Here is a 25,988-nt window from a genome sequence, read left to right as displayed (position 1 = left end):
CACGCGGCACTGTGTAGGCCAGCTCACTGAATCTGCCCTATCGGCCCTGCGAGGTAGAGGCTGGTTATCCATTTCTCAAATGAGAAAACCGAGGTTCACAGAGCCTAAGTGACTTGTCCGAAGTTACAAAGTTTAAAGACATGAGGCTGAGATACAAACTTAGGTAGATCAGTTGCTGAGAGATTAGATTTTAAAAGTTCTCATCAAAGAAAAAAAATTATGTAACTATGTGGGATGATGAACGTTAACTAAATGTACTGTGATTATTTCACAATCTATACACATATCAAATTGTTGTGTGGTCTACCTTAAACTTACACACTGTGATATGTCAAAAAATAATTAAAATGGAAAAAAAATCTAGGCAGACTGACTTCAGAATGGTCTATAATTACTATATATTAAAGTTTTGGGGGCTGTTCTCTGAGAAAAGACCTGATTTCACTCCCAATCCTGGTGCTGACTTGTGTTAGTCACTTAACGACCGTGGAGAGAAGCCAATGTCACAGCCCTGACGTGCGGCTTCACTGATGGAGTGGGCATGGTAGGCTATCAGTGGTGCTGGAAAACTCTGAAGGGCATCAAACCACCAGAGCCTAGTGCTGAGAGGACCCAGGCTTCCCCCTGGGATGGATGACGCTGTCTGGCCCTGTGTCGCTGACATGCCCCCCCTTCTCCAGGGGGGAAGCCACTCCCCCTCAGACTCAGGCCTGCGCTGCTCTGGTGACAGGACCCCACACCCAGCCCCACCAGGCCCACTCACAGATGACTATGAGGATCATACAGAAGAGCTGAATGCCTGAGCCCAGGAGGGAGCTGAGGATCATGGGGTACTGGGGGGGCCTGAAGACATCACCATGAACCAGCTTCCACCCAGACTCTTCCATGGTGTCTTCCTGCAGGAAAGGGTAAAAGAGTGAGGCTGCTTCCTGGGCTTCAGAGGAGGCAGCTCCTGCAGGGACTGTCCCAAGGACCCACGCCCCCTGACTAGGGCTGAGGGCCCCTCAGGTATCAGCCAGCCTCCACACTGACAGGGGTGACATGAGATACTGCTTCCCAGAGAACTGTCACATGGAAAAGGAGGCCACAAACATGAGGCTTACAGCTACATAAAAGGCAAACCTCCTCTCCAAATTCCACAAGCCTGGTGCATGAGAAAATAATCTCAACATCAACACAATGGAAATGTTAACTCTGTTTTGGATGGTGAGATTTGGAAGCAAATTTTTTTACTGATTTTTTTTTTTAATGTTTATTTTTGGGAGAGAGAGACAGCGTGGCGGGGAGAGGGGGGGTTGAGGGGGACCAGGGAGAGAGAGGGAGACAGAATCTGAAGCAGGCTTCAGGCTCCGAGCTGTTAGCATAGAGACTGATGCAGGGCTCAAACCCACGAACCGTGAGATCATGACCTGAGCTGAAGTCAGACGCTTAACCAACTAAGCCACTTAGGTGGCCCCCCGCCCTTTTTTTAAAACTGATTTTAAAAGTATTATGTGTGGGGCACCTGGGTGCTCAGCTGGTTAAGCATCCAACTCTTGATTTCGGCTCAGGTCATCATCTCACAGTTTGTTCAGTTTGAGCCCCGAATCGGGCTCTGCACTAACAGCATGGAGCCTGTTTGGGATTCTCATTCTCTCATTCTCTCTCTCTCTCTCTCCCCCTCCCCAGCTCACACGTGTGCACACACACTCTCTCTCTCTCAAAATAAATAAACTTAAGGGGCGCCTGGGTGGCTTAGTCGGATAAGCATCCAACTTTCGCTTAGGTCATGATCTCACAGTTCGTGGGTTCGAGCCCCACATCGGGCTCTGTGCTGACTGCCAGCTCGGAGCCTGGAGCCTGTTTCAGTCTGTGACTCCCTCTCTCTCTGACCCTCCCCTGCTCACGCTGTCTCTCTCTCTCCTAGAAATAAATAAAACATAAAAAAAAAATTTAAATAACTAAATAAATAAACTTCAAAGAAATTATGTGTTCTTGTGTAATAAAAAAGTGAAAAAATATTTTTTGGCATATGGCAGGATATTCAAATGAATAAAAAGTATAAAATTTTTTAAAAACCCAGAAAGACTACACAAAAGATATAAAACTCATAAGTAAACATTCAAAAGTTTTTAAAAACCCAGAAAGACATAAAATGATGCCATTATTTTGATACATTTCCTTTAGCCCTTTATGTATGCATATGTCCATATGTACATATAACTTTTAAACAATGGAATTAGAATCATACTGTATTTACTGTGTACTTTGTTATTTTCAGTTAACGTTTAATCATGAGCATTTCCTCATTTCCAATAAATATTCCTTGCAATTACTATTTTAATGTCTGTACAATTTTTCATTGTATAACTGTACCATAACATAAGCAATCCATTATTATGGAATATCAGGCTGTATCCAGTTTATTTAAGTTATAAATAAAGCTGTAATAAATATTTCTGGACCAAGCCTTTGTGTTTTTGATGTTTTCCCTAGGAAAATTCTAGAAGAATTACTGGGTTAAAGCAAGCAAACAATTTTATAGCTCATGGCATGTAGACCGATTAATTACTTTTCAGAAAACTACCAATTTATACTTGCATGCATGGTGTGGAAAGGTGTTTAGCTCATGTCAACCTTGCCAACGGTAAGTATTATACTAAAAAACACTTGAGCTGATTTGCACGTCCAGACTGTCTTCTCATTTTTTTTTTTAATGTTTATTTATTTTTGAAAGAGAGCAACAGAGCACAAGCAGGGGGAGGGGCAGAGAGAGAAAGACAGAGAGACAGAGACAGAGACAGAAACAGAATTTCAAACAGACTCCAGGCTCTGAGCTGTCAGCACAGAGCCTGACATGGGGCTTGAACTAACAAACTGTGAGATCATGACCTGAGCTGAAGTCGGAATGCTTAACCAACTGAGCTACCCAGGCACCCCACTGTCTTCTCATTATTGTTGGAATCTGTATTTTGGGGGGGATTATCCCTGAGGTAAAAATTGTTCTTCACAAGTTTACCAGCCATGTATAGTTCTTAGTCTATACATTTTTTGTTCCTTCTCAGGTTAGAAATTTTGGAGCTTTTTAATTCTTTGAACTGTATTATCCTTTTTCAAGTTCACTGCAAACACCGTTTCCCACTTTTCTGTTTTGTGTGTGAAACATGCGCGCGCATGCACGCACACACACACACACACGGTCTGATAGGTCCCTAGCCTGCCCTCCCTCTCCAAGTCCATCCCTCCCCAGCCAAGACCTCGTACAATGTCATCCTCCTTGTTATAGTTGGCGATGTCCTTCCGGAGGGTCCGAATGATGATCATGCTCAGGATGCCTGAAACACAGAGGTGGGGGCGGGGGGGAGGGCGGAAGAGCCATGAGCACTGCCAGTAGAGTCTCCTGGGCTGCCTGCCCTCCTGGGCTTGGTGTTTTTTTTTGTTTTTATTTTTTTTATTTATTTTTTAATGTTTTATTTATTTCTAGGAGAGAGAGAGACACAGCGTGAGCAGGGGCGGGTCAGAGAGAGAGGGAGTCACAGACTGAAACAGGCTCCAGGCTCTGAGCTGGCAGTCAGCACAGAGCCCGATGCGGGGCTCGAACCCACGAACCGCGAGATCATGACCTGAGCGAAAGTCGGATGCTCAACCGACTAAGCCACCCAGGTGCCCCTGGGTTTGGTGTTTTGTGAGTGACGGCTGGGAATTCATTCCAGTGGGGACTGGCTACCCAGCTGCCTCAGGGCCTCTCCTGAGCAGAGCTCCACCCCAGCTATGGAGACAAGGGCACACGGAGGATCACTCCCCTGGCAGGGGCAGGAGAGAGCCACTGGGATGGGTAGGAGCCGCCAAAGGACAGTGCTTTTTATTCCAGGGAGAACAGCGCCCCAGCTGCTCCGTGGTCTGGTCCTGCCGACTTCTGCAGCCTCACTTCCTCCCAGGCTCACCTCCTACTTCTGCCCTGCTTGCCTGCTACTTTTGTCATCAGTTCACAGCCTCCTCTCGCTCACCTCCACGCCTCTACTGGGGCTGTTCCCTGCTCCCTTTGCCCACAACGCCCCACTCGGCCCTGACTTCCACCCCCGCTCCAAGACTCACCCCGGGCATCTTTGTCTTTCAACACACCAAATGGTTTAGAGGCCCCCTCACTTGTACCTCTGCAGTAGCCCGTTTGCCTCTCTGGGCAGCACACGACAGTAGTTAACACAATGTGTTGTATGACCTCAAGCTAACTTAACATTTTAGGCTTAGCTCATGGAACCTGAAGGATTGAGAGGTTTGTAAAGTGCTTATTAACACAGCAGCTGGCCCTCAGGGAGTGTGTAATACAGAGAGCGAGCCTTATCTTACTTCCCATACGATACAGAACTGACCAGTTTCACCCCACCTCTGCCCACTACCCTCCCCCTGCTCGCCAGCCTCTCACCAGCCAGCTTCTCAGCAAGCCTGTCCCACTGCAGGGCCGTGGCCTTGGTGGACCAGTCCTTCCCCGGGCCTCCAACTGGCGGCCCCTCCTCATGCAGAGGTTTCCTCTGAAGCAGCCTTGCACACCTGTGAATCTGGTCACCCTGTCCATCTGCTCCACAGCACTTATCACCCTCGGGTCTCAACCACGTCTTTGCTTTTTGTCTCTCCCACCACCAAAACAGACCCTGTGGGCGCAGAGACCGGGCTGGGCCTGCTCAACACCACACCCCCAGCACGTGGCGTGGCACTTGCACAGCATGGGCGACAAGAGAATCTTGTCTAGTGAATCAAGGAAGGTGTGCGTGAAGAGCTGTATCCTGTATCCGGCTCTCCCTCGGGAGCTCTCCAAGGTAGAGACTGAATCTTGTTCACTCCGCATACCGGACGCCTAGCACAGACCCCAGTGTCTGTTTTTGCCCTACACTTGGCCCTGAGAACACCTCAGAAGTCCCCCTTAAGTAATGTGATGCCTCAGACCCTCCTCCCTCACCCTCTTGTCCTTTCTACGTTCCATCCCACAAATCTCTCACCTGACAGGAAGAAGACCACCACGACGGAATTAATGATAGAAAACCAGTGGATCTGCACATCACTCATGGTCAGGTAAGTGTCCCAGCGAGAGGCCCATTTGATGTCACTTTCCTAGAGGGTGGTGGGGAGATAGAGTGGAAAAGAAGCGCTTAGAGTCAGGCCCCTGCTAGACAATTCCTGCCCAGACCAGAACTCTCCTCCCCTGCCATCAGCTCCAGCCCCTTCTCACCTCCCAGTGAACAGAGTAGGTGAAGTACAGCTGATTCTCCTTGGTGGGGTCAATTTCTTGGGGCGAGGAGCTGGTGCCCTCGGGCAGGGTGCAAGAACTCTTCTCGTCTGCTTTGATGTCTGTGAGAGAGAGACACTCAGTCTGTTCCTGTGGGGACCAGTGAGCTACCCATGCGCTGTTCTGGGAGTGGGGGGCCCTCAGAGGACTGCTGCTGGGACCCAGGCCTGAGTGGAAGCAACACAGTTGTAAAACTGTGCATCCCCAGAGCCCTGACCTTCCTAAGGGCCACCGGGGATGCAGAGAGGCATGTGCTGGGTGTGCAAGACGGGGTCTGAGGCCCTCATTTAATCAGTCTTCCTTCACTCATTTCAAACATTCATGTATTCACTCAGTCACCCGCATCAGACAGGAAAAATACCACCGACTCATGCTATGTTTTCTCATTCACTCGGTCTCCAGTAATGCAGTCACTCAGATGTGTTCTTCATTTATTCATCCGTTCATCTCGTCATCTATCCATGCATTCAACCAACAAACATACAGTAAGCACCTACTATGTGCCCTGTACCGTGCTGGAGACAAAATGGGGAGAAAAGGAGACAGTCTCTAAACTCAAGGAAACAGTTGAGGGGAGAGATGACATCCAAAAATTCCCACGACAAATGTAAAGCTGTGCTCACAACACTCACCAGAAGGAGGGGCAGCACAGTGCTCTGAAAGATCTAGGTCTTACATACATGAGACTTCTGGGTATGACTGAAATCTAAGTTTTGTAGCTTTAAAAAAAAAAAAAAAGGCCAGAAACCCACCACCTCTTGGACAAAGGCCAGGCCTGCTAAATCCAAGTGCGTCCTGTGGTGAGCAAGGGCTGACAGGTGAGAAGCTGGACCAGGTCCTATCAGGCCTATGGGGCTAGGGCCGGGCTCTCAGATTCCTGCACAACAGCTGACCTGGGCCAACTCTAGCCTCCACCAATCACTCACACGGAGGAAGACAAGCACAGACATAAGCTGCCTGAGCGCTCTGCCTGTATCCCTGCCTCTTGTTCTTCAACTAAGGGTAAGCTGGCTGGTTCTTATGAGAGGCCCAGTCATGTCCCAGGGGCTGTGTGCTCTTGGCCAAGCCACCAACCTCTCTGAGTCTCTGGTTCCTCATCTATAATCACCACGTACCTCCAGGGGTTGCCAGGAGGTGGTAAACGGGGAAGGTGCCAGGCCAGGACATAGCAGACGTCAGCTTTCCCCTTGCTCCTCACCTTTACTGGCAGGAATGCAAGCCCCCTACCTTGGCTGGGCCATATGTCACACGGTGGCCTATCAGCGTCTCAGAAACGAGTGTGAGAAGACCCTGGGTGTGGGAGCCCAGGCCCATCCAGCCCTGCCCCTCTGGTCACACCTCCCCACTCACCCTCCAGCCTGATGCTCTGGGGAATCACCTCGAAGCGGACGACGCGGTACGTATGCTCCTGGTCCTCTTCCAGGTCCTCCCGGTGGTAGTAAAGGATGAATGAGAGGTGGTTGTGCAGGTATATCTAGAACAGCGATGGAGAGAGCAAACTACCTAACAGTCGAGACACAACCAGAGAGTCACCCCAGGTAGCAGGTCCCTCCCCTCGTGCAGCACGCTGAGCTGTTTAAGCCTGCCACAAACACTGCTCTCACAGCACTCCCCATTCAGAAATCCTCAAGGGCTCCCTGAGGCTTAGGCCTGCCACTCAAGGCTTTCTATCATCCTCTCGGGACATCTAGCCCCTCCGGTCCCCCCCGACATCTCCCTGCCCGCACACAGTCCCCACTCCGCAGCTGTGTTCTCGCATTCACTGCAGCTAGGACGCGGCCCGACTCCACTCAGCTCAAGCCTACCTAGTTTTCAAGGCCCACCTCCTCCATGACGCCCTGAATGCACAACAGGCTCTTGTGAACTCTGCTGGCATCAGTCGTCATGGTGCCAGCACCATCAGTGAGCGGCAACTAGGACCTAAGATGCAGGGTCTACATGGTCGGTCCTCTTCCCAACTGGGATGGGAAGCCCTTTAAGGACAGGGGCTATGCCTCAAAAGAAATGGTTCTGCCCTTTATTCCCCATACAGTAGGTGTTCAGTTTAGGAACTCAGAAAGATAGGAGAATCACTATTACAACCATTGCTGTTATGAGCATATTTCTCAGGGGCTGTGCAAGAAGCAGACGCACAACTTATCCGATTTACTCTGCATAACAACCCCAAGGGCAGGTATGGCCATTACCTAATTTTACCGATGAGGAATCGAGGGCACAGTGAGGAAATAGGTAGGCTCACGGTCACTCAACGACTAGGTGGTGGTGGAAGCGAGATTCAAAACCCAGGAAGCCAGCATGCTCTAGACCACTACATAGCGCTCTCTCCTACATACTGATGAAATTCTGCTTGTTGTTTTGTTTTAATCTTACAAATGCGGAATCTAACTTCTTAGGGACTGTGCCTTCCACTTCCTGTGTAGCATCTGCCAGAGCCCTGCCCAAAGCACTCAGACTCTGACACGCCATGTCCCGGGGCACTAAGAGAAACTGGCCCTGGCCATCCTACCTTCTGTGATAAACCTGGAGCTAAATATACCCCCCTTCCCTGTAGGCCCCAAGAGCTGGTGACTTCCAGGGTGAAACTCCCACAGAGCTTCGGGCCCACCGAGACACCCTACCTTGTTGACATCCGTGAAGCCGAGCCGGTAGCCATGCTCAAACTGCACATCCTTTTCCTTCTTCTTGTCATCACCGTCACGGCTGGAGTAGAGTTCCAGCCGGGTGGCCACAGGCAGGTTGTCGGCAATGCTGGAAACCGAAGGTGCGTTCAGTCCCTGTGGACCACCTCTCTGGCCAGTCCCCTCCCCTCCACCAAGGGGAGGCTGGCAGGGAGCAGAGGACAACTTACAGGTGGACGTAGTAGTCTTCCGTGATCCGCTCGGCCACAAGCCGGCTCTGTTCCACGGTCAGGATCACTGGCTTGTTGGACTGGCCACACAGAACTTCACACTTCTTTTCGCTGTTCATTAGCACCTGGAAAGGGGTGTTGACAATCCGGTCCCCTCTCAGCACCTCTCCTGCCATAAGAGAGACAGATGGATCTCAGAGCTTCAGCCCTGAGGTTGCTGAGGTCAGCAGAGCCACAGGGCCACCAGGCTGACTCGCAGGGCCTTGGACAGCTCTGTGCCTGGCACTCAGTGCTCTACCCTGTCCATGGATAGCTTACCCATCCTACTCCCACCTGTCCTCTCCACCCCCTTTCTGTTCTACCACCACCGGATTCTCCAGGGCACATCAAATATGCCCTGTCATTCCATGCCTCTGGGCCTCATGTCATTTCTTCTGCCCAGAGTGCTACTTGTTGCCCCATGTTCCTGGGAAATTCCTCCTCACCCTTCAAGTTCAGTTTTTATTTCACCCTCTGAGAAGCCCTTCCTGACTTCTTCAGGGCTGGGCCCACCACACTCTCCTCTGATTTCCCTCTGTATAGAGGCAGCGTCGTACAGTGGTGAGGACTGGACCCACCACTGAACCTTGGCTCTGCTACTTACTATCTTAGCAGTCTTGGTTAAATTATTTAATCTCAACAAACTTCAATGTCCTTATCTGTAAAATGGGGGTAATAACAGTAGCCATATCACAGGGTGACAATGAAAAATAAACTACCAGGCACAGAGCAGGCAAGCAACAAATACTATTTTTTATCATGAGCTCACTTTTGCACCCTTCCACATGTCAGTGATGTGACCTTGCACAATGTGTTAATATATTAAGTTTCTGCCACCTCTGACTATGAGTTCTTTTAAGGGCTGACAATGTTTCCTATTGATTTCTGGGTCTTCAGATCCTAGTTCAGGCAGGGGGAGGAAGTAGACTGAAATCCAGCACCTGAGATTTTTTTTAGCCCAAACAGGTTTCTACTTAATGAACTAGCACCCCCTTTGCATGCCTGTTGCTTCAGAGGGGCCACTGGACGTCATGCTAGCAAGCACCGAGCGGTTAGGGACTGTCAACTAAAACCAATGGCACTTTTGTTCTCAACTCTACTAATAGTTCTTCTGAGGCACTGTGAACTGGGGCAAGCTGAAGACCACTGAAGCCAATAGGCAGGACTAGCACCTGCACAAACACTCAGTCTAACGTGTGCTTACCAGCATGGACCTGCTCAGATACAGCACTCTCTGCCTAGTCAGTCACTCAGTCCTTCATTCATTTGTTCCCATCATGACCTAGTATTGGTTATGTGCTGGGGCCTGAAGATGCAATGTTGAACAGACATACTCATGGGCCTTAAGGTACAGGGGGCAGACAGACTTTGGTTAAATAATCAGGATAACGAGACTACATTGTGGAACAAGAGGAACTTGCTCTAGTCATGGGGGAGCAGATCTAGGAAAGTTTCTCTGAGGAAGTGATGTTTGAAGTGAGCTCTGAAGGAAAAGAGGCGTTAACTACAAAACGAGACAGAGGAAGAACACTCTAGACAGAAGGAACAGTACATGCTCCTGGGGGTGGGAGAAATGTGGTGAGTCTGAGAGGCCTGTGTGGTTGCAGTGCAGAGAGCAGGTGGAAAAGTGACTTAAGGTGAGCCCAAGAGATGGGCCAGAGCTGGACCTGAGGGCCCGGGGGCCATGCTGGAAGTCTGATCTTTATCCAGGGAGCAAGAAACGTCAGTGAAGGGTTTCTAACAGCTGGAGGAAGGCATTATCTGATTGCGATGACAGAAAGAGCACCCAGGGCACAAAACAGGGTGCCTTCCTGTTTTGTGAAGGAAACAGCAGACGCAAGGGGCTGGCTGGGGCGATGCCAGTCAGCCATGCACTTGAGCGATGACGGCGGCTAGTTAGGGTTATGCTGAGGCTGGAACCATGCACAGGAGCTACCGAGCAGGCAAAACTAGGGGACTCGGGGCTGACTGATATGAGGGTTGAGTGAGGCGTGGTGCACGTTAGGTAGACTGAGGTTTCTACAGCTGAGTGCTAGGTGGGAAAACAGGAAGAAGAGCAAACTTAGACTCAAGGCATTTTTTCAGTTTGGATATGTCAGGCAGGCAATGAGATATCCAAATTTAGGGCTCAAAGGCCAGGTCAGGGCTGTAGATGGGAGCCAGGAGTTGCTAGCATATAAACCATGAGGCAGGGCACGAGCTGTGCCACCTCAGGGAGTACCACACAACTGTGCAAAGTAGCAGCCCTGGCGAGTGTGGACGAGGCCACTTAGGAGAGAGGCTTCTCCCCTCGTCCCCCTTTAGAAGCACAGTAATGCAGCTGAGTCCGTTAAACCCAGGGAGGGACTGGCCAGTGGAGAGCAAGGACGCCAATTAAGACATCTGCATGGTCCGCTGTTGAAATGATTCGGGTCATCCTCTTCATATTACAGATGGCACCGCTAGAACCAGACAGGAACAGTGACTAGCCTGTGATTATTCGAGGGGACTGTGGGAGTGCTGAGCTCTTGGGCTCCTTCCTTGACACCATACCCTAATGCCCCCTTCTTTTTAGTTGACAAGGAGCTCACTTGACAAAAGGAAGAACATACACAGAGAGAAACAAATCTGCAGACCAAGCCAGCAGGTATCATTTCTCAATACTCAAAAATTAAATTTAAACCAAGAAAGAGGACATGCTGGTTTGGAATGGCTCATTTCTAATATGGAAGTATTCTTTTCAACTTTTTATAGCTAGAGCAGAGAGCCAGCCAGACTGAATGAGCAGCAAGCTATGAACGTGGCCCCTCTAAGAGAGCCTGACATTGCACTCCAGTAAACCTGCCCCAGACACTCCCACACACCCCATGAGATGAACCTCCCCCATCAGTGCGATCGATCACCATGAGCATAGCCCTCAGACAGCCCCAACGAACCTTTCTAGGGGAAGGCAGCCTGGACAACAGAAAGAATTCTGTCTTTAGAGTTTAAAAAAAAAAAAAAAAGACAACAAAAACCCCTCTGGGTTAGTATCTCACCACCGCTTGACAAGTCTTAAACCCCTGGAGCTGCTGTTCCGTCTACTATGAAATGGGGGCAAGCATACTGGTGAACAAATGGGGCACGTGACTTTACCTTCTTTTGCCTCACTTCCCTTACCTACGTTAATGTTAAGGGGATAGTAAGGGTAGCTACTTTCACAGGGCTGTTGTGAGAATTAACTAAATTAAAGCGGAGAAGGGCCTAGAAGGACGCCCAGCTCACAGAAGAGCCCTGTAAATATTAACGGTAGTGAGGAAGTTAATGCCGAGTACAAGGCTTGCCACCCAACAGGTACATAATGAAGGAGGTTGCTGCTCCATTCAGGTAGGACACTAACACTGACTGAATCCTCCTGTGTCAGACGCTGGGTCAGAAGTGGGAGAGAGAGGAATGGAAGGCAGGGTCCCTCCACTCTAACAGCCCCTAGGCCATGAAGGGAACCACTCCACGAAGGCAGAAGGATATAATACGGTAGGATAACTTTTGGACATAGAAGGTTCCATTTCTATGAGGCAGGAACACTCCCCAGCTTCATAGAAGATGTGGCAGAGGCTCAGAGAGGTTAAGATCACCCAGCGTCACACTGAGGTGTGCCCCACTGTGGAGCCGTGGGCTGCCGACGAACCCACACCAGCTCATGGGCAAGGTGGGTGGGGGGCTGCTCTTGAGGGTTCAGGTAGCAAGAGGCCTGGAGGACACAGCGAGTCACATTGCTCAGACAGAAACAAGGTGGTTGGAGCATGGCATGGTGCCAAAAGAGAAAAGAAGCGTAAGAGACAGCCCCCGTAAGTGACTGGGGCAGCCCAGACAGCGGAAGGCAGCCCAGGCCCTGAGGCAACAGTCCGAGGCAAGACTGAGGGATGGGAGGTGCTGCCTGGTTCTGGTCAAGCCAACCGCAGCAGCAGAGCCTTGGGGGTCCCGACAGAGAAGGCAGTCCTTACAGAGGCCTGCTCAAGGACCAGTTCCCTTCTTTCTCCTTCCTCAGCTAAGAGAGGAAAGTCTCCCAAGTTCCTTGAGGTCAGGGACAGCATCCTTCCAAAACCAAGCCGGGCACAGAGGAAGCAGAGTAAGTACTAACAATCGTGTCGGGAACAGAGGCTTCAGAATGAATGTCTTTTGCTTTCAGCCTGAAATTCTACCAAATGAAGAATTATCTGAATTAGAATAAAATGGCTACTATTTATGGAGCACATATGTCAGACGCTGTGCTGGGTGCTTCACACATTATTTGAGGCAAGTCTTGCACAACCACTTAGCAAGAACTATGGTGATGTTTCTGCTTCCTTTGGGGCCAGAGGTAATCACTCACTCTTAATTAAAAGCAGAGTAGGTTACAGAAGGCATGAAAGACAGAAGGGAATATCTAGAAGAAGAGCCAGTCTGAGCAGTAGCCAAGGGCTGCAACTCTGAAGTCCAACTACACAGACACCAAGCCCAGCCTAGTCGTTAAGTAACAACATAACCAGAGGCAAGTCATTTAAACCTGCAAAATGGGCATAAACACAGCAACTACCTCCCCAGGGATGTTGCGAGGATTGAATGAGTTGATATGTACGTAAACTACATGGAATAGGGTCAAGCACACAGTAAGGTCAGGGTTCACTGCGACCATCATTATGCAAAGGTCCAGCTTCCCATTTGGGGCAGGCTGACAGTGAGGGAAGAACTTACCGAGATTCTCTGCCTTGTAGGTTATTTTGCTGGGCTGACAGAAGGGCAGCGAGTAGTATTCGTAAGGTAGCTGGGTTCGAGAGCTGGTGAGCTTCACAGCCTAGTGGGAGGAGAGAGCCTGCTGTTCTCAATCCAAAAACCAAGGCGGCTGTTTCCAAAGTCCTTCCTGGTACCTACACCTCTTTGGTACGTTCGGTAATATTATCAAATGAGCAAACTAACTAGAGCAGACACAACTGTAGTATACTATACAGTCTCCTGTTCTGATTTTATGTTTCGTTAGTTTTAGACTATATTATAGAGTTTGTTTAAAATCACAACCAAATTGGGGTGCATGGGTGGCTTAGTTGGTTAAGCATCCGACTTTCGCTTTAGGTCATGATCTCACGGTTCGTGGGTTCGAGCCCCGCGTCGGGCTCTGTGCTGACTGCCAGTTCAGAGACTGGAGCATGTTTCAGTCTGTGACTCCCTCTCTCTCTGACCCTCCCCGGCTCACACTGTCTCTCTCTCTGTCTCCTAGAAATAAATAAACATTTAAGAAAAAAAAAAATCTCAACCATATTCAATATACACTGAGAGTCTGATACCCTTTGACTCTATAATTTCACTTCTGGGCATCTTTCCAAAGAAAATAACTCCAAACGAGGATAAACTTTAGGAACCAAGAGGTTCCTTGCTCATAACCACAGTGCTCCCCTGCCTACAGTTCCTCGAGCCTGTCAGGCTCTGTGCCCGCTGCTCCTCCTGGTCTGGCCCCGCGCCTCTCTGGCTCCTTCTCACATTGAGGTCCCAGCTTAAGGCCCCTGGCCTAGAAGTCTCTCCTTAACTATTTCATCTAAGGGAATTCCTTCATTTGCTGTATTCTAACACGTGTAGTTTCCCAGGTAACATGTCTGATAAAACATAATTATTTTGTTTACCTGTTTTAAAAAATCAGTTGCCCCCACTAGAATTTAAGATTTAAGCTCCATGAGAGCAAGGACCTACGGAGCCAGGCATACAGTAATGCTCATTAAACGTTTGCTGAATGACAAAAGAGAGGAAAAAATGGGAAAACAAGGATAAGCCCCCACACTGTTCAATAAATCATAATATACTCATCCAGCGAAATATTATGCAACGATTAAAAATGAGGCTTAAGACCATGGAGGAGAATGTTTAGGAACTGATACAGGCACACAGGCTGTAGCTCTGGAAATAGTCAGTCATACACAACACCAAACCATACGTAAACGGAACAAAGTGTTGCAAACAAAAATTCTGGTCCACATGCAAATAAAATGATCTTTGCTGTTTAGAAAACATCAACCATTCCTCACACATCATCTATAAAGGTGTAAATAATTTTTAGAACCCAGGTCCACAATTTGTATTTAAAACTCATGCTTTGATATGGAGGTTCCTTAAAAATAAAAAAATTGAAGAACCCCACGACCCAGCAATTGCACTACTAGGTATTTATCCACAGGATACAGGTGTGCTGTTTCGAAGGGGCACATGCACCCCAATGTTTATAGCAACATTATCAACAGTAGCCAAAGTATGGAAAGAGCCCAAATGTCCGTCAACAGATGAATGGATAAAGGTGTGGTGTATAAATATATAACAGAATATTTCTTTCTAAAAAAGTTTTTAAATGTTTATTTATTTTTAGAGAGAAGAGAGAAATAGAGCACAAGCGGGGGAGGGGCAGACACAGGAGAGAGGGTGAGGGAGGGAGACACAGAATCTGAAGCAAGCTTCAGGCTGTGAGCTGTTAGCACATAGCCTGACGGGGCTTGAACCCACACACGTTTGTGAGATCCTGACCTGAGCCACAGCAGAACGCTTAACTGACTGCACTACCCAGACGCCCCATATACAATGGAATATTACTCGGCAATCAAAAAGAATGAAACCTTGCCATATGCGACAACATGGACGGAAGTAGAGTTTATTGTGCTAAGCAAAATAAATCAGAACACAAATATCGTATGACTTCAACTCATGTGGAAGATATAAAACAGATGAACATAAGGGAAGGGAAGCAAAAATAATATAAAAACAGAGAGGGAGACAAATCATGAGACTCTTAAATACACAGAACAGACTGAGGGTTGCTGGCAGGGTATCAGGAGGGGGGAATGGGCTACATGGGCAAGGGGCATTAAGGAGGACACTTGTTGGGATGAGCACTGGGTGTTACAAGTAAGTGATGAATCACTAAATTCTATTTCTGAAATCATTTTTACACCATATGTTAACTAACTTGGATTTAAATTTTTAAAAAACCCTCATGCTTTGAAATTAGAAATTTATTAAAAAAAATTTTTTAATGTTTATATTTGAGAGACTAAGTGACAGAGCGTGAGCAGGGGAGGGGCAAAGAGAGAGAGGGAGACATAGAATCAGAAGCAGGCTCCAGGCTCTGAGCTGTCAGCACAGAGCCTCATGTGGGGCTCAAACCCATGAACCATGAGATCATAATCTGAGCCGAAGTCAGATGCCTAACTGACTGAGCCACCCGGGCACCCCAAGAATTTTTATTTCAAAAGGGCAATGTGGACAATACCCCGAGCTGAGTCTGGAGCAGTACCCCATTATTTAACGACTATTTGTGCAAAGAAATGGAAAAATATTCATACTAAGTGGGATAAATAAACACTTCAGGCCAAGACTTATCTTATAAGAAGCTTAGAAAAACTGGGTCTCAGAGCTTTTTAGATGTCGGGCTAAGGGACTGAAGACATCTATTAAGCATTCCATGAATTGCTTGAGACAAAATGGCCAAAAGGTTACTGTCTGTTAGAATAGCCTGTTACTTTGTGTTTCTTACGTTATCTTTTTCTGGATAATCAAAAAAGAATCCACATTACAAAGAGACTGAGCTCCACCTTCATGTTCTCTCCTTCCCTCCCTCCCCCAACCCAAGGTGTACACTCTTCCACCCCCAGCCCGGCAGGAATGGAAGCCGGAGCCACCCTCTCCTTCCTATGCCACCAGGTGTGCCCTGGAGGAGCTTTAGACAAGAGCACTGGGAGGAAGGGCACTGCAGTAGTTAGGAGACAAAGCAGTTAGGAACTAATCCTACTTCTTTGGCACCATATGACCTTGGGCAAGCTGGTTTACTTCCCTGGGGCTTGGTTTCCTTATCTGTAACATATACGGTAAATCTGTAAAATATATAGTATCTGCCTCAGAGGGTTGGGGGGGATCTGAGTTAAATCATGCATAATGTCTGGCACGTAAATAACCCTCAATAAATGTTACTTTAATTACTGTTCCTGAAAGTTACAGTCTGACCTCCGAGGAAGAGAGATGTTCACAATAATGGAACACACATAATGCTGCATTTACTCATTAATTATTACTGAGTTCTACATGCAGACACTTTTTAACATATTTATATGCTTTCGGATATATTTATACACCCTGGTATGCTCCATACTAGGAGCTGGTAACACAGCAGTGATTGGGACAGATAAGATCCCAGCTCTTTTAGAACTTGATTCATAGTGGGGCACCTGGGTAGCTCAGTCGGTTGAGTGTCTGACTTCAGCTCAGGTCATGATGTTATGGTTCACGAGTTCGAGCCCCGCATCAGGTTCTTTGCTGACAGCTCAGAACCTGGAGCCTGTTTCAGATTCTGTGTCTCCCTCTCTCTTTCTGCTCCTCCCCAGTTTGTACTCTGTCTCTCTCAAAAATAAATGAAACATTAAAAAAAGAACTTGATTCATAGCAGTTTTCATTTCTTTTAAAACAAATGCATTATTTATATATCTATCCTCTTAACTGATTAACTCCTCCTGGACAATCACAAGTTGCTTGTATGTGATGCCCCAAATAAGCATGACACGTAGCAATCTGTCATTTTGCTAATACCTAAAATGTGCTGTCAAACAAAGGGGCCCATACATGGCAGCGTATCAGGGGGGCAGCCCTTTGTGACCTTCTTGTCTTCTGTTTCTCCTTTTGGACACTGTGACGCTCAGGAAAGGATACAACCTTGATTTTCACGCAATCTTACTGAGTTGCGTTTGCACAGACCGGTGAAGATGTGGTTCACATCAACACAATAATGAGGCAAGAAACGTATGTTTATTTTAGGAGCCAAATTTATTCTCGTAACGTTCTGAGTTTTGTTAGCCCTTTTTACAAAGTCACTAAGGATGTGAAGGACTACTGAAAACTTTCAACTACACATTACTTTGCCAAGGGAGGAACAGTGTGGTGGTCAAGTAACTGGGGAATTGATGGAGGTGAGAGAATGCCAAGTGCCCTACACTGTAAACACTGTAAGAAAAAAAAAAAAGAACTCAAAAATACCAAAGTATTAAGAGTGGTTGTGTTTGGGTGATGACAGAGGAGACACCCTTTGGTTGGGAGCTCTTGTACAAGGCTACGTCCCTTCCCTGCCCTCCCTGGTGGCAGTCCACATCCAATGACTGGTTCATTGAGGGATAGAGAAGCAGTTCTCTTGCCTCAATCTGGGATAACTCTGAAGGGTCAGCCATTCCCATTCCCACAGGCCTCTGCTGTACCACAGCTCAGTGTCTCCCTCCACCCAGTACTGCTTCACTCCCTCCCAAGTGCTGACCCTGAGAGCCCACCCGATAAATCCGCACCAGGTCTCCACCTCGGAGTTTGTACAGATACCAGAAGATCCACCACCACCCCTACCTGGGGCTCAGAGAATGCCACCAACAGTATACTGTTAAAGAGCCATTAATCAAGGTGTCAGCCTGCCCACTGCCCCTGACCAGCCATATTTTAAGTGACTCCTTCCCCACCCTTGCTAGTTGTCTGCCAACAGGTGGGCATCTAGCTTGAAAAGCAAAGGTGTCTGGGTGGATGTCTTCTCTTTAGACTTGAATCGTTCATGCACCAATTTGCCGTATCTACTTACATGGATCCTTCTATTTATTTGGATCTGATTTGTTATTTAGGGAAATACATTTATTTAAGAAGCTCATACGTTTATCACTATTAAAAATGCAAAACCAACAGCAGCCATAAAATCATGAGTTGAAGAAGGAGCCATATTTCTTAATATACATTAAACAAAAATAGCTATTAAAATAAGATGCATCTGTCAGCTACTTAAAATCACCTCATACACCACCGCTCAGATAGGCAGTACACAGTTTGGAAAAACTGAACTGGCGAATCCAGCTGTGGCAAAATCTATAAGCAGAAGACACAGAGGCCGTAACAGGCTGTGTATGTGCAGACGATCTAAGTTATGCAGCGAGAAACCGGTGACAGAGAGAAGGGGAACTGATGAAAGAGGGAGGCAGAGGTGTCACAGAGGAGGCAGCAGGTTGAGAGAGACAGACAGACAGACAGACAGACACACACACACACACACACACACACAACCAGGAATGGGGACACACATGAGGATGAAAGTGAGAGAGAAACAGAGCCAGAGGGAAAGATGAAGAGGGACCCAAAGGGAGCCCACTCACACAGGCTAAGTTGCAGAGGGAGAGCGAGAGATGAAGAGGCCGGCCTCCCGGCAACTACGGGCTCTGGACAGCACTCTCCCCTCCCAGCCAGGCAGCGCGCAGCGGACTTGCTTTTTCCCAGGGCGACTGGCACTGGCTTTTGTTCTCTGCAAGCTTGGGACCATCTCACCAGGGCTCTCCAGCCAGGCTGCCCAGCAGAGGCTCCAACTGTCTAGAAAGGCACCTACCTTGATTTCTACAGGGTCGTTCTGGTGGAAGTTGATCGGTGCAACCCCAGGGACGTAGAAGGCGTGAGAATCACACGTGAGCAAGAGAAGCAACAGGGACCACGGCAACCAATCCTGCTTGGAGGAAGAGAGGCTGTAGTTGGAATGGGGGAACGAAGTGAGCACCTCTCTGGGGCAAATCAAGTCACAGCACCTTCAGGTCTGCTTTAACTGGCCCAGTCTCATCCCCACTCCGTGGGTGCTGCCTTCCACACGCCCCCTAGAGTCCCGCACGGCACCGATCCTGCACTGTGGCACCTCCAGAAACGAGTCACAAAATGAGTGAAGCAATTAACATGGGGGCAAAAGGGAAGACTGTCATATAGGAGCCACACCTCCCCACTTCCAGATCAATGTTCTTCCTACCACGTCCTGTCATATCACTCTTCGGTATAGCTAGCAGGAAGCTAAGCTCCACGATGTTCCACAAATTCCCTTTTTTCTATACAGCAGTGGGCTCACTCTGCCAGGAAGTTCCCATGTTACCAATATATCTTCACACAAGCCTTCTCTAAATTGTACGGACCTCATCACCTGCCACGCTCCTCCCCACTCAGTTCCAGCTACACTGGCCTTCTCGTTGTCTCTTGACAGCCAGGCTCTTCTCTACCCCTCAGGGCCGTCCATCTCCCTTACTGCTCAGAATGACCTTCCCGCAGATAAGTGCATGGCTAATTTCACTCCTTCTTTCATTCAGGTCTCTCTCAAATGTCCTCGGAGAAGGCTTCACTGACAATCCTATCTAAAACAGCGCCCCCATGGCTCCCATTACCCCTTCTCCACCCCCTTGCTTCACACCTCCTCGTGGACTTATCTACTTGACATGTACAACATGCATGTGTTTGTTTGTGCAGTCTGTCCCCTCGAATGTGATCTCCGTGGGAGCAGGGACTGTGTGTCCCCAGTGCCTGGCACAGAGCAGGCACTTGGTAAATGGCCTACACGCAGGATAGTCACCTGGGAATCAAAGGCAAGAAAGACCAATGACTGGCCCCAAGAAATGCACTCCATCAAGACATCTCTTTCCCTTGATTAACAACATGCTTCACTCCCTCAAGGAACTAGAAGAGCCTCCAGATTCTCTCTCTCCACTTGGTCTGAAAAGAAACTGGATCCAGATCCAGTCCAGTCCTGGATCACGGACTCACTAGTGCTCCTGCATCTGCCCTCCTCCTCCACCCCTATACTATTGCAGCATTTGAGACCCTTCTTTCCTCCCACCGGACGCTGGCCACAGCCTTCTGACCGCCTTGCCTCCAAAGCTCGTCCATCCTTCAAGTTACCGCCATACACACACATAATGCACACACACCCACACACGCACGCACACACACACACTCAGATGGTTCTTTGGGAATTCAGTTTTATACAGAATCAGAATTGCTAAGGCGGTTTGCCAAAAACTCATCTGCGTTTTTACCAGGAACACAAGCTGAGAAAAAGTGGCTTTAATAGTTTAAGGTTCTGACCTTGGTGCACTTTTTGTAGATGCAGAGCTTGGTCAAAGTCTTAAGAACAATATATTCGGAGTGTTTTCCCCCTGATTTGTTGTAAATGCTTGTGAGTATCTGCCAGCTTGTTCATTATGGAATGATGAAGGAGCAGTGCGACCCCATAAAAACAGTGAACAATGACTAAGACGGCTGTACTGTACTTAGGAATCAAGGGGTCAGCAGAATTCAGGGTAAGAGCAGGATCTTTAAGAGAAATGACAAGACTAGAGGGTAGAAAATTATCTCATGGAGTAGGATTCTGTATAGGAAGGCAATACTTTCCCCTTTCTGTCCCTTAAAAAAACTTTTAATTTTTTTAAAGTTTATTTATTTTGAGAGAGCGTGTGTGTGTGTGTGTGTGTGTGTGTGTGTGTGTGAGTGAGTGAGTGAGAGGGGGAGGGACAGAGACAGAGGGAGAGAGAGAGAGACTCCAAGCAGGCTCCACACTGTCAGCACAGAGCCCAACATGGGGCTCGAACTCAAGAACCGTGAGATCATGACCTGAGCTAAAACCAAGAGTGGGACGCTTAACCGACGGAGTCACCCGGGCACCCCAGAAACTTTTAATTTTAAGGTAAATTTAGACTTATAGAAGAGTTGCAAAAACACTATGAGAGTTCCCATGTACTCTTCACCCGGCTTCCTCACACGTTAACATTTTACATAACCACAAGCAGGCAAGGCTTTTAAAAATAACTAGCTTAAAAATGTTTTGAAAAAGGAGCACATGCACAGTAAATAATGCAAACGCAGTACAAATGGGTACACTGTGAAAAAGAAATCTTCCTGCCACTTGGGCTCCGCATAGACAACTGCCATCACCAGCTCCTTGAAAATCCTTCTAGAGACATTTTACGCATTCACAAAGGGAAGAGTTTAGTAGTATGAGCTTGTCTTGAGTACAACACCAATAAATGGGATTTATTCTCTCCTTCTGTGATGGAAAGCCTACTGAGCACAACTCGGGCTGGCTACTGCATCTGATTTCCTCTCGATCAGACAATTTCCTCTAAATGACTTGTTGTAAGAAGATTACGGCCCTCCCTCTTTGGAACCCTGTGCTCAGCCTCACTGGTCCATCTTCAGAAATGTGAGTGCCTCGGGTGAGAGAAACAAATTGTGCCCTCTTTCCCCTAATTCCTCTTTCTACATGAATTCCAGTTCACTAAGTGCAAGGAAAACAAATCCTGCAGTTCTGGCACAAATTGCCACACAAACAACAAAAAACTGTGAATTTCTGAAAAATGATGCAGAAGACAGACTCTCTTTGATAGTATACAAAGATATTATCAACAAACAGCAAATCAATGGATCTTAGAGGATTAGACCAACAGATGAAAAATGGCAAAGGCTATTTCCTTAATGTGCTATCGTCTTTGAACAATACAAGTTGGCAACCAAAAGCGGTTCAGAAGTTCAGTTTAGAATTAAGGACTGCATCAAAATGACACTGACTGTTCTAGACATTAAAATATCATTGTTTTGATATTCTCATATGGCTGGAAGGATAATGAACTAGAATACTTCTGGGGGGGCAATCTATCAAAAACACCCCCACCACCCCGGCAAATTGCATACTCTTTGGCCCTGCAATTCTACTTTGAGACATGTTAAGAAAAAGACAGCCTGGGTCCATCAAGTATCTAACTCTTGATTTTGGCTCAGGTCATGATCAGGTGGTTCGTTGGGCTCTGTGCTGGCAGCTCAGAGCCTGGAGCCTGCTTCAGATTCCGTGTCTTGCTTTCTCTGCTCCTCCCCCGACTTGTTTTCTCTCTCACTCTCAAACTAAAATAAAAATATGACAAATATGCCAAAATATACATAAAAGGATGTTCACCACGGTATTCTTTAAAATCATGAAATTGTTCACTAAAATAGCCGATATTAGTGGAATAGGTTAAATTATACCATATCCACTTACCCATTTATATATTCATTAAAAAGGAACTATTCCTTGAGGGGGAATGTTTAAGCTTTAGATCTAAGTAGAAAAAGCAGGGGACAGAACAGTGCATAACAGGATACTCCCCTTTTTAAAAAAAGTTATCTTTGAGAAAACTTTAGCAGGCAAAATGGGCTCTGTGTGTAATGGACTTTCTTCCTTTTTGTATATCTCTACTTCTAATTTTTCTTAGGGGATGATAATGCATTTATATCAATTAAGAAAAATAATAAGGGGCGCCTGGGTGGCTCAGTCGGTTAAACGCCCGACTTCAGCTCAGGTCATGATCTCGCAGTTCTTGGGTTCAAGACCCGCATTGGGCTCTGTGCCGACAGCTAGCTCAGAGCCTGGAGCCTGCTTCAGATTCTGTGTCTCCCTCTCTCTCTGACCCTCCCCTGCTCACGGTCTCTCTCAAAAATATGAAAAAAAAAAACATTAAAAAAAAGAAAAATAATAAAATAAATCATGCAAAACAAAAAAAAATCACCCTTCTGAACACCTAGGTTAGAGTAATTCTAGGTCAGTATGGAAGGACTTCCACCTGCTGGCCCAAGATACCTTTCCATCAGCACCTTTAACCTTTTGTTTCTAAGTCTTCAGGAAAATCCCAAAATTGTCTCAACCCTTAGTGAGCAGACTCGGTCAGGTGAGGCTGCCGTTAAGCCTCTGCTCAAGCTGTTTTTGACACTTCTCTCATCTTATTCAGTCGACCTACCCTTGAAGGTCCAGTTGAAATGTGTCTTCCTTCAAGACCCCCTCAGAGCTCCACAAATATGCCAAAATGTACATAGAAGGATGTTCACCACGGTGTTATTTAAAATCGTGAAATTGCAGAATATACATACTTTCCTTTTTAATGAGTAAATAAATACATTATAATTTAACCTATTCCACTTATATTGGCTATTTTAGTGAACAACTTTACGATTTTATTTTATTTAAAAAAATTTTTTTTAATGTTTTATTTATTTCTGAGAGAGAGAGAGAGGCTGTGTGAGCAGGGGAGGGTCAGAAAGAGGGAGATACAGAATCTGAAGAAGGCTCCAGGCTCTGAGCTAGCTGTCAGCACAGAGCCCGACGCGGGGCTGGAACCCACAAACTGTGAGATCGTGACCTGAGCCAAAGTCAGACGCTTAACCGACTGAGCCACCCAGGCGCCCCCAACTTTACGATTTTAAATAACACTGTGCTGAACATCCTTTTATGTACATGTTTTGTGGAATTATTCTTTTCCTTTCTTTTCAAGGCACCTTCTAAATATCTCTATGATGTCACTAGAGGCAAGAGAATGGAAACTACCCAATACACAACTGAACTTTCACAGCTATCCATGTTCAAGGATTAGTGCTTAAATTATTTGACCAACACTTTAAATCTGCACTTGTCTAAGGCACTACTATAGTACATTTCATTTTGAATTATGGTCATTTAAGCTTCTGTCATCTGTCCACCTGTCTAGCTGTATTGTGGGAGTATGCAAACAAATTAATAATAAGCACCAATCAACCTCTAATCTATAAAAATATAAAGCCATCCACTCACATAAAATTGGATGCTGTGGGTTTGGTTTTGGTTTTTCTGTTTTGTTTTTTTTTATGTTTTTTTTTTTTTTTATTTCTAGGAGGGAGAGAGAGAGAGAGAGAGAGAGAGAGAGAGACAGTGTGAGCAGGGGAGGGTCAGAGACAGAGGGAGTCACAGACTCTGAAACAGGCTCCAGGCTTTGAGCTGGCAGTCAGCACAGGGCCCGACGCGGAGCTCGAACCCACGAACCGCGAGATCATGACCTAAGCGAAAGTCGGACGCCTAACCGACTAAGCCACCCAGGCGCCCCAACTGGTTTTTGGTTTTTTAAAGTAAGCTTTACGCCTAACATCAGGCTCGAACTCACAACTCTGAGAACAAGAGTCGCCTGCTCCGTGGACTAAGCCAGCCAGGCACCCTGGAATGCTGTATCCTTGAGAATCTGATTTTTTTTTAATCCTCAAGTCTAAGGAGTTCTTGATACCTCCCTCCTTTCCACCTGTCCAAGGACCTAGTTTGAGACTCTTGGAGAATATCTATTAATCTATTATCCCTATACCTTACCTGTACATCTAGAATAGTGATTCTCAACCCTGATGCTTTTTAGAATAACCTGGGGAGCAAATGAATTAAATTCTCAACTAAAAGGCACAGATTGGCTGAATGGATAAAAAAAATAAGATCCAGCAATGTACTGTCTACAAGAGACTCGCCTCAAATCTAAAGACACACATGTGCTGAAAATGAAGGGATGGAAAAACTTATTCCACATAAGTGATAACCAAAGAAAGCAGGGCTGGATATACTTATATCAGATAATACAGACTTACAGTTAAAAATTGTGTCTAGAAACAGAAAAAGTCATTGTGTAATGAGAAAACACACACTCTTGAACAACCATGGAGTCAAAGAGGAAATCAAGCAAGAATTTAAAAGTACCTCAGACAAAAGAAAATAAAAAGACAATCTACCAAAACTTATGGAATACAACAAAAGTAGTACTGGGAGGGAAGGCTACAGGGGTAAACAACTACATTATATATCTACAGACCTCAAAAACCTAATTTTACATTTCAAGGAACCAGAAAAAGAACAAATGAAATCCAAAGTTGGCAAAAGAAAGGAAATAATAAAGATTAGAGCAGAAATAAAAAGGAGGATTTTAAAAATAGGAAAAATAAAACCCCCACCCACAACAGAACTGAATTGGTTTTTTGAAAAGCTAAAAATCGACAAATGAAACTAAACAAAATTTAGCAGCACCAATGTGAGAAAAAAAGAGGGAATGCACAAATAAAATCAGAAATAAAAGAGGAAACAATATGAAAGGTGACTCAGAAATAAAAAGGATCATAAGGGACTATTATAAACAATTACACATCAACAAATTGGGTAACTTAAGAGAAATAGGTAAATTCCTAGAAACATATAACCTCCCAAAACTGAATCAAGAAAAAACAGAAAACTAAAATAGACAAATAAAAAGGGTAGGGGTAGGGGAGTTTGAGTCAGTAATCAAAGACCTCCCTTCATAGGTGAATTCTCCCAAACATTCAATAAAGAATTATACTAATCTTTCTTAAACTCTTAAAAAATAAAAGAAGGAATACTTCTGAACTCATTTTATGAGGACAGCATCACAATGATACCAAAACCAGACAAAGATACCACAGGGAAAGAAAACTACAGGCTGATAGCTTTGATGAACATAGATGCAAAAATTCTCAGTAAAATACTAGCAAGCCAAATTTAACAGCACATTAAAAGGAGCATACACCAAAATCAAGTGGGATTTATACCTGGTATGCAAGGATGGTTCAACTTAAGTAAATCAATCAATGTGATACACCACATTAATAAAATGAAAGAAAAAAAAAAACACGATCATCTCGATACAGTAAAAGAATATGACCAAATTCAACATCCATTCATAATTTAAATTCTCAACATAAGAGGTAAAGAAGGAACTTACCTCAACACAATAAAGGCCATATATGAAAAGCCCACCGTTAACATCATTATTTCTTGCTAATCAAAAATATATGTGCTCTGAATTCCCCCTCCCAGAAAGTCAGATAGCGGACCTTTTTGCCCTACTTAATATGTGATTTGAAACCAGCATAGAGGATTACAATCTCCTGTAATCATCAAGCCAATTAAATCTAAGAAGTTACTCCAGTTCTACTTTTTTATGAAACAGAGATACTGTGCCCTGGACAACTAAGGGGCTCCCTGAGGGCTGAAGGATGCAGAGAAATGAAAAGCAAATCCTGAAAGGCTTCAAATTGCTTCTGTTCCAAAGTCTTAAACCGACAGCACAAGTACACACACCAAAACCAAAACCAAACAAAAAGACACAACAACAAGGACAAGACTCACCCTGGTGGAAAACAACACGAAAAAGCAACAAGAAGCCATAGAGTCACTGAGCACATACCAAGCAAGGACAAGGCACTGTGGCACACAGTCCTTTCCATTTA

At 46.2% G+C, this 25,988-nt stretch overlaps 1 protein-coding gene across 1 annotated transcript in view; it reads right to left on the bottom strand.

Moving 5' to 3' along the window:
- TM9SF4 (transmembrane 9 superfamily member 4) overlaps nucleotides 1–25,988 on the bottom strand; it is a 51,827-nt gene that overhangs the window by 12,721 nt on the left and 13,118 nt on the right. The window contains exons 2-10 of the mRNA XM_039237754.1: nucleotides 18,514–18,627; nucleotides 12,840–12,939; nucleotides 8,109–8,277; nucleotides 7,879–8,008; nucleotides 6,611–6,734; nucleotides 5,204–5,322; nucleotides 4,974–5,085; nucleotides 3,244–3,314; nucleotides 764–896 (exon numbers count right to left, since the gene is read on the bottom strand). Coding sequence (XP_039093685.1) covers nucleotides 764–896; nucleotides 3,244–3,314; nucleotides 4,974–5,085; nucleotides 5,204–5,322; nucleotides 6,611–6,734; nucleotides 7,879–8,008; nucleotides 8,109–8,277; nucleotides 12,840–12,939; nucleotides 18,514–18,627 — 1,072 coding nt within the window. The remainder of the gene's footprint in view (nucleotides 1–763; nucleotides 897–3,243; nucleotides 3,315–4,973; nucleotides 5,086–5,203; nucleotides 5,323–6,610; nucleotides 6,735–7,878; nucleotides 8,009–8,108; nucleotides 8,278–12,839; nucleotides 12,940–18,513; nucleotides 18,628–25,988) is intronic.

The sequence above is a fragment of the Hyaena hyaena genome, unplaced genomic scaffold, assembly GCF_003009895.1.
Source record: "Hyaena hyaena isolate Hyena2069 unplaced genomic scaffold, ASM300989v1 scaffold_131, whole genome shotgun sequence".
In the NCBI taxonomy this organism is placed as follows: domain Eukaryota; kingdom Metazoa; phylum Chordata; class Mammalia; order Carnivora; family Hyaenidae; genus Hyaena; species Hyaena hyaena.
This window is presented reverse-complemented; position numbering and strand designations above follow the sequence as displayed.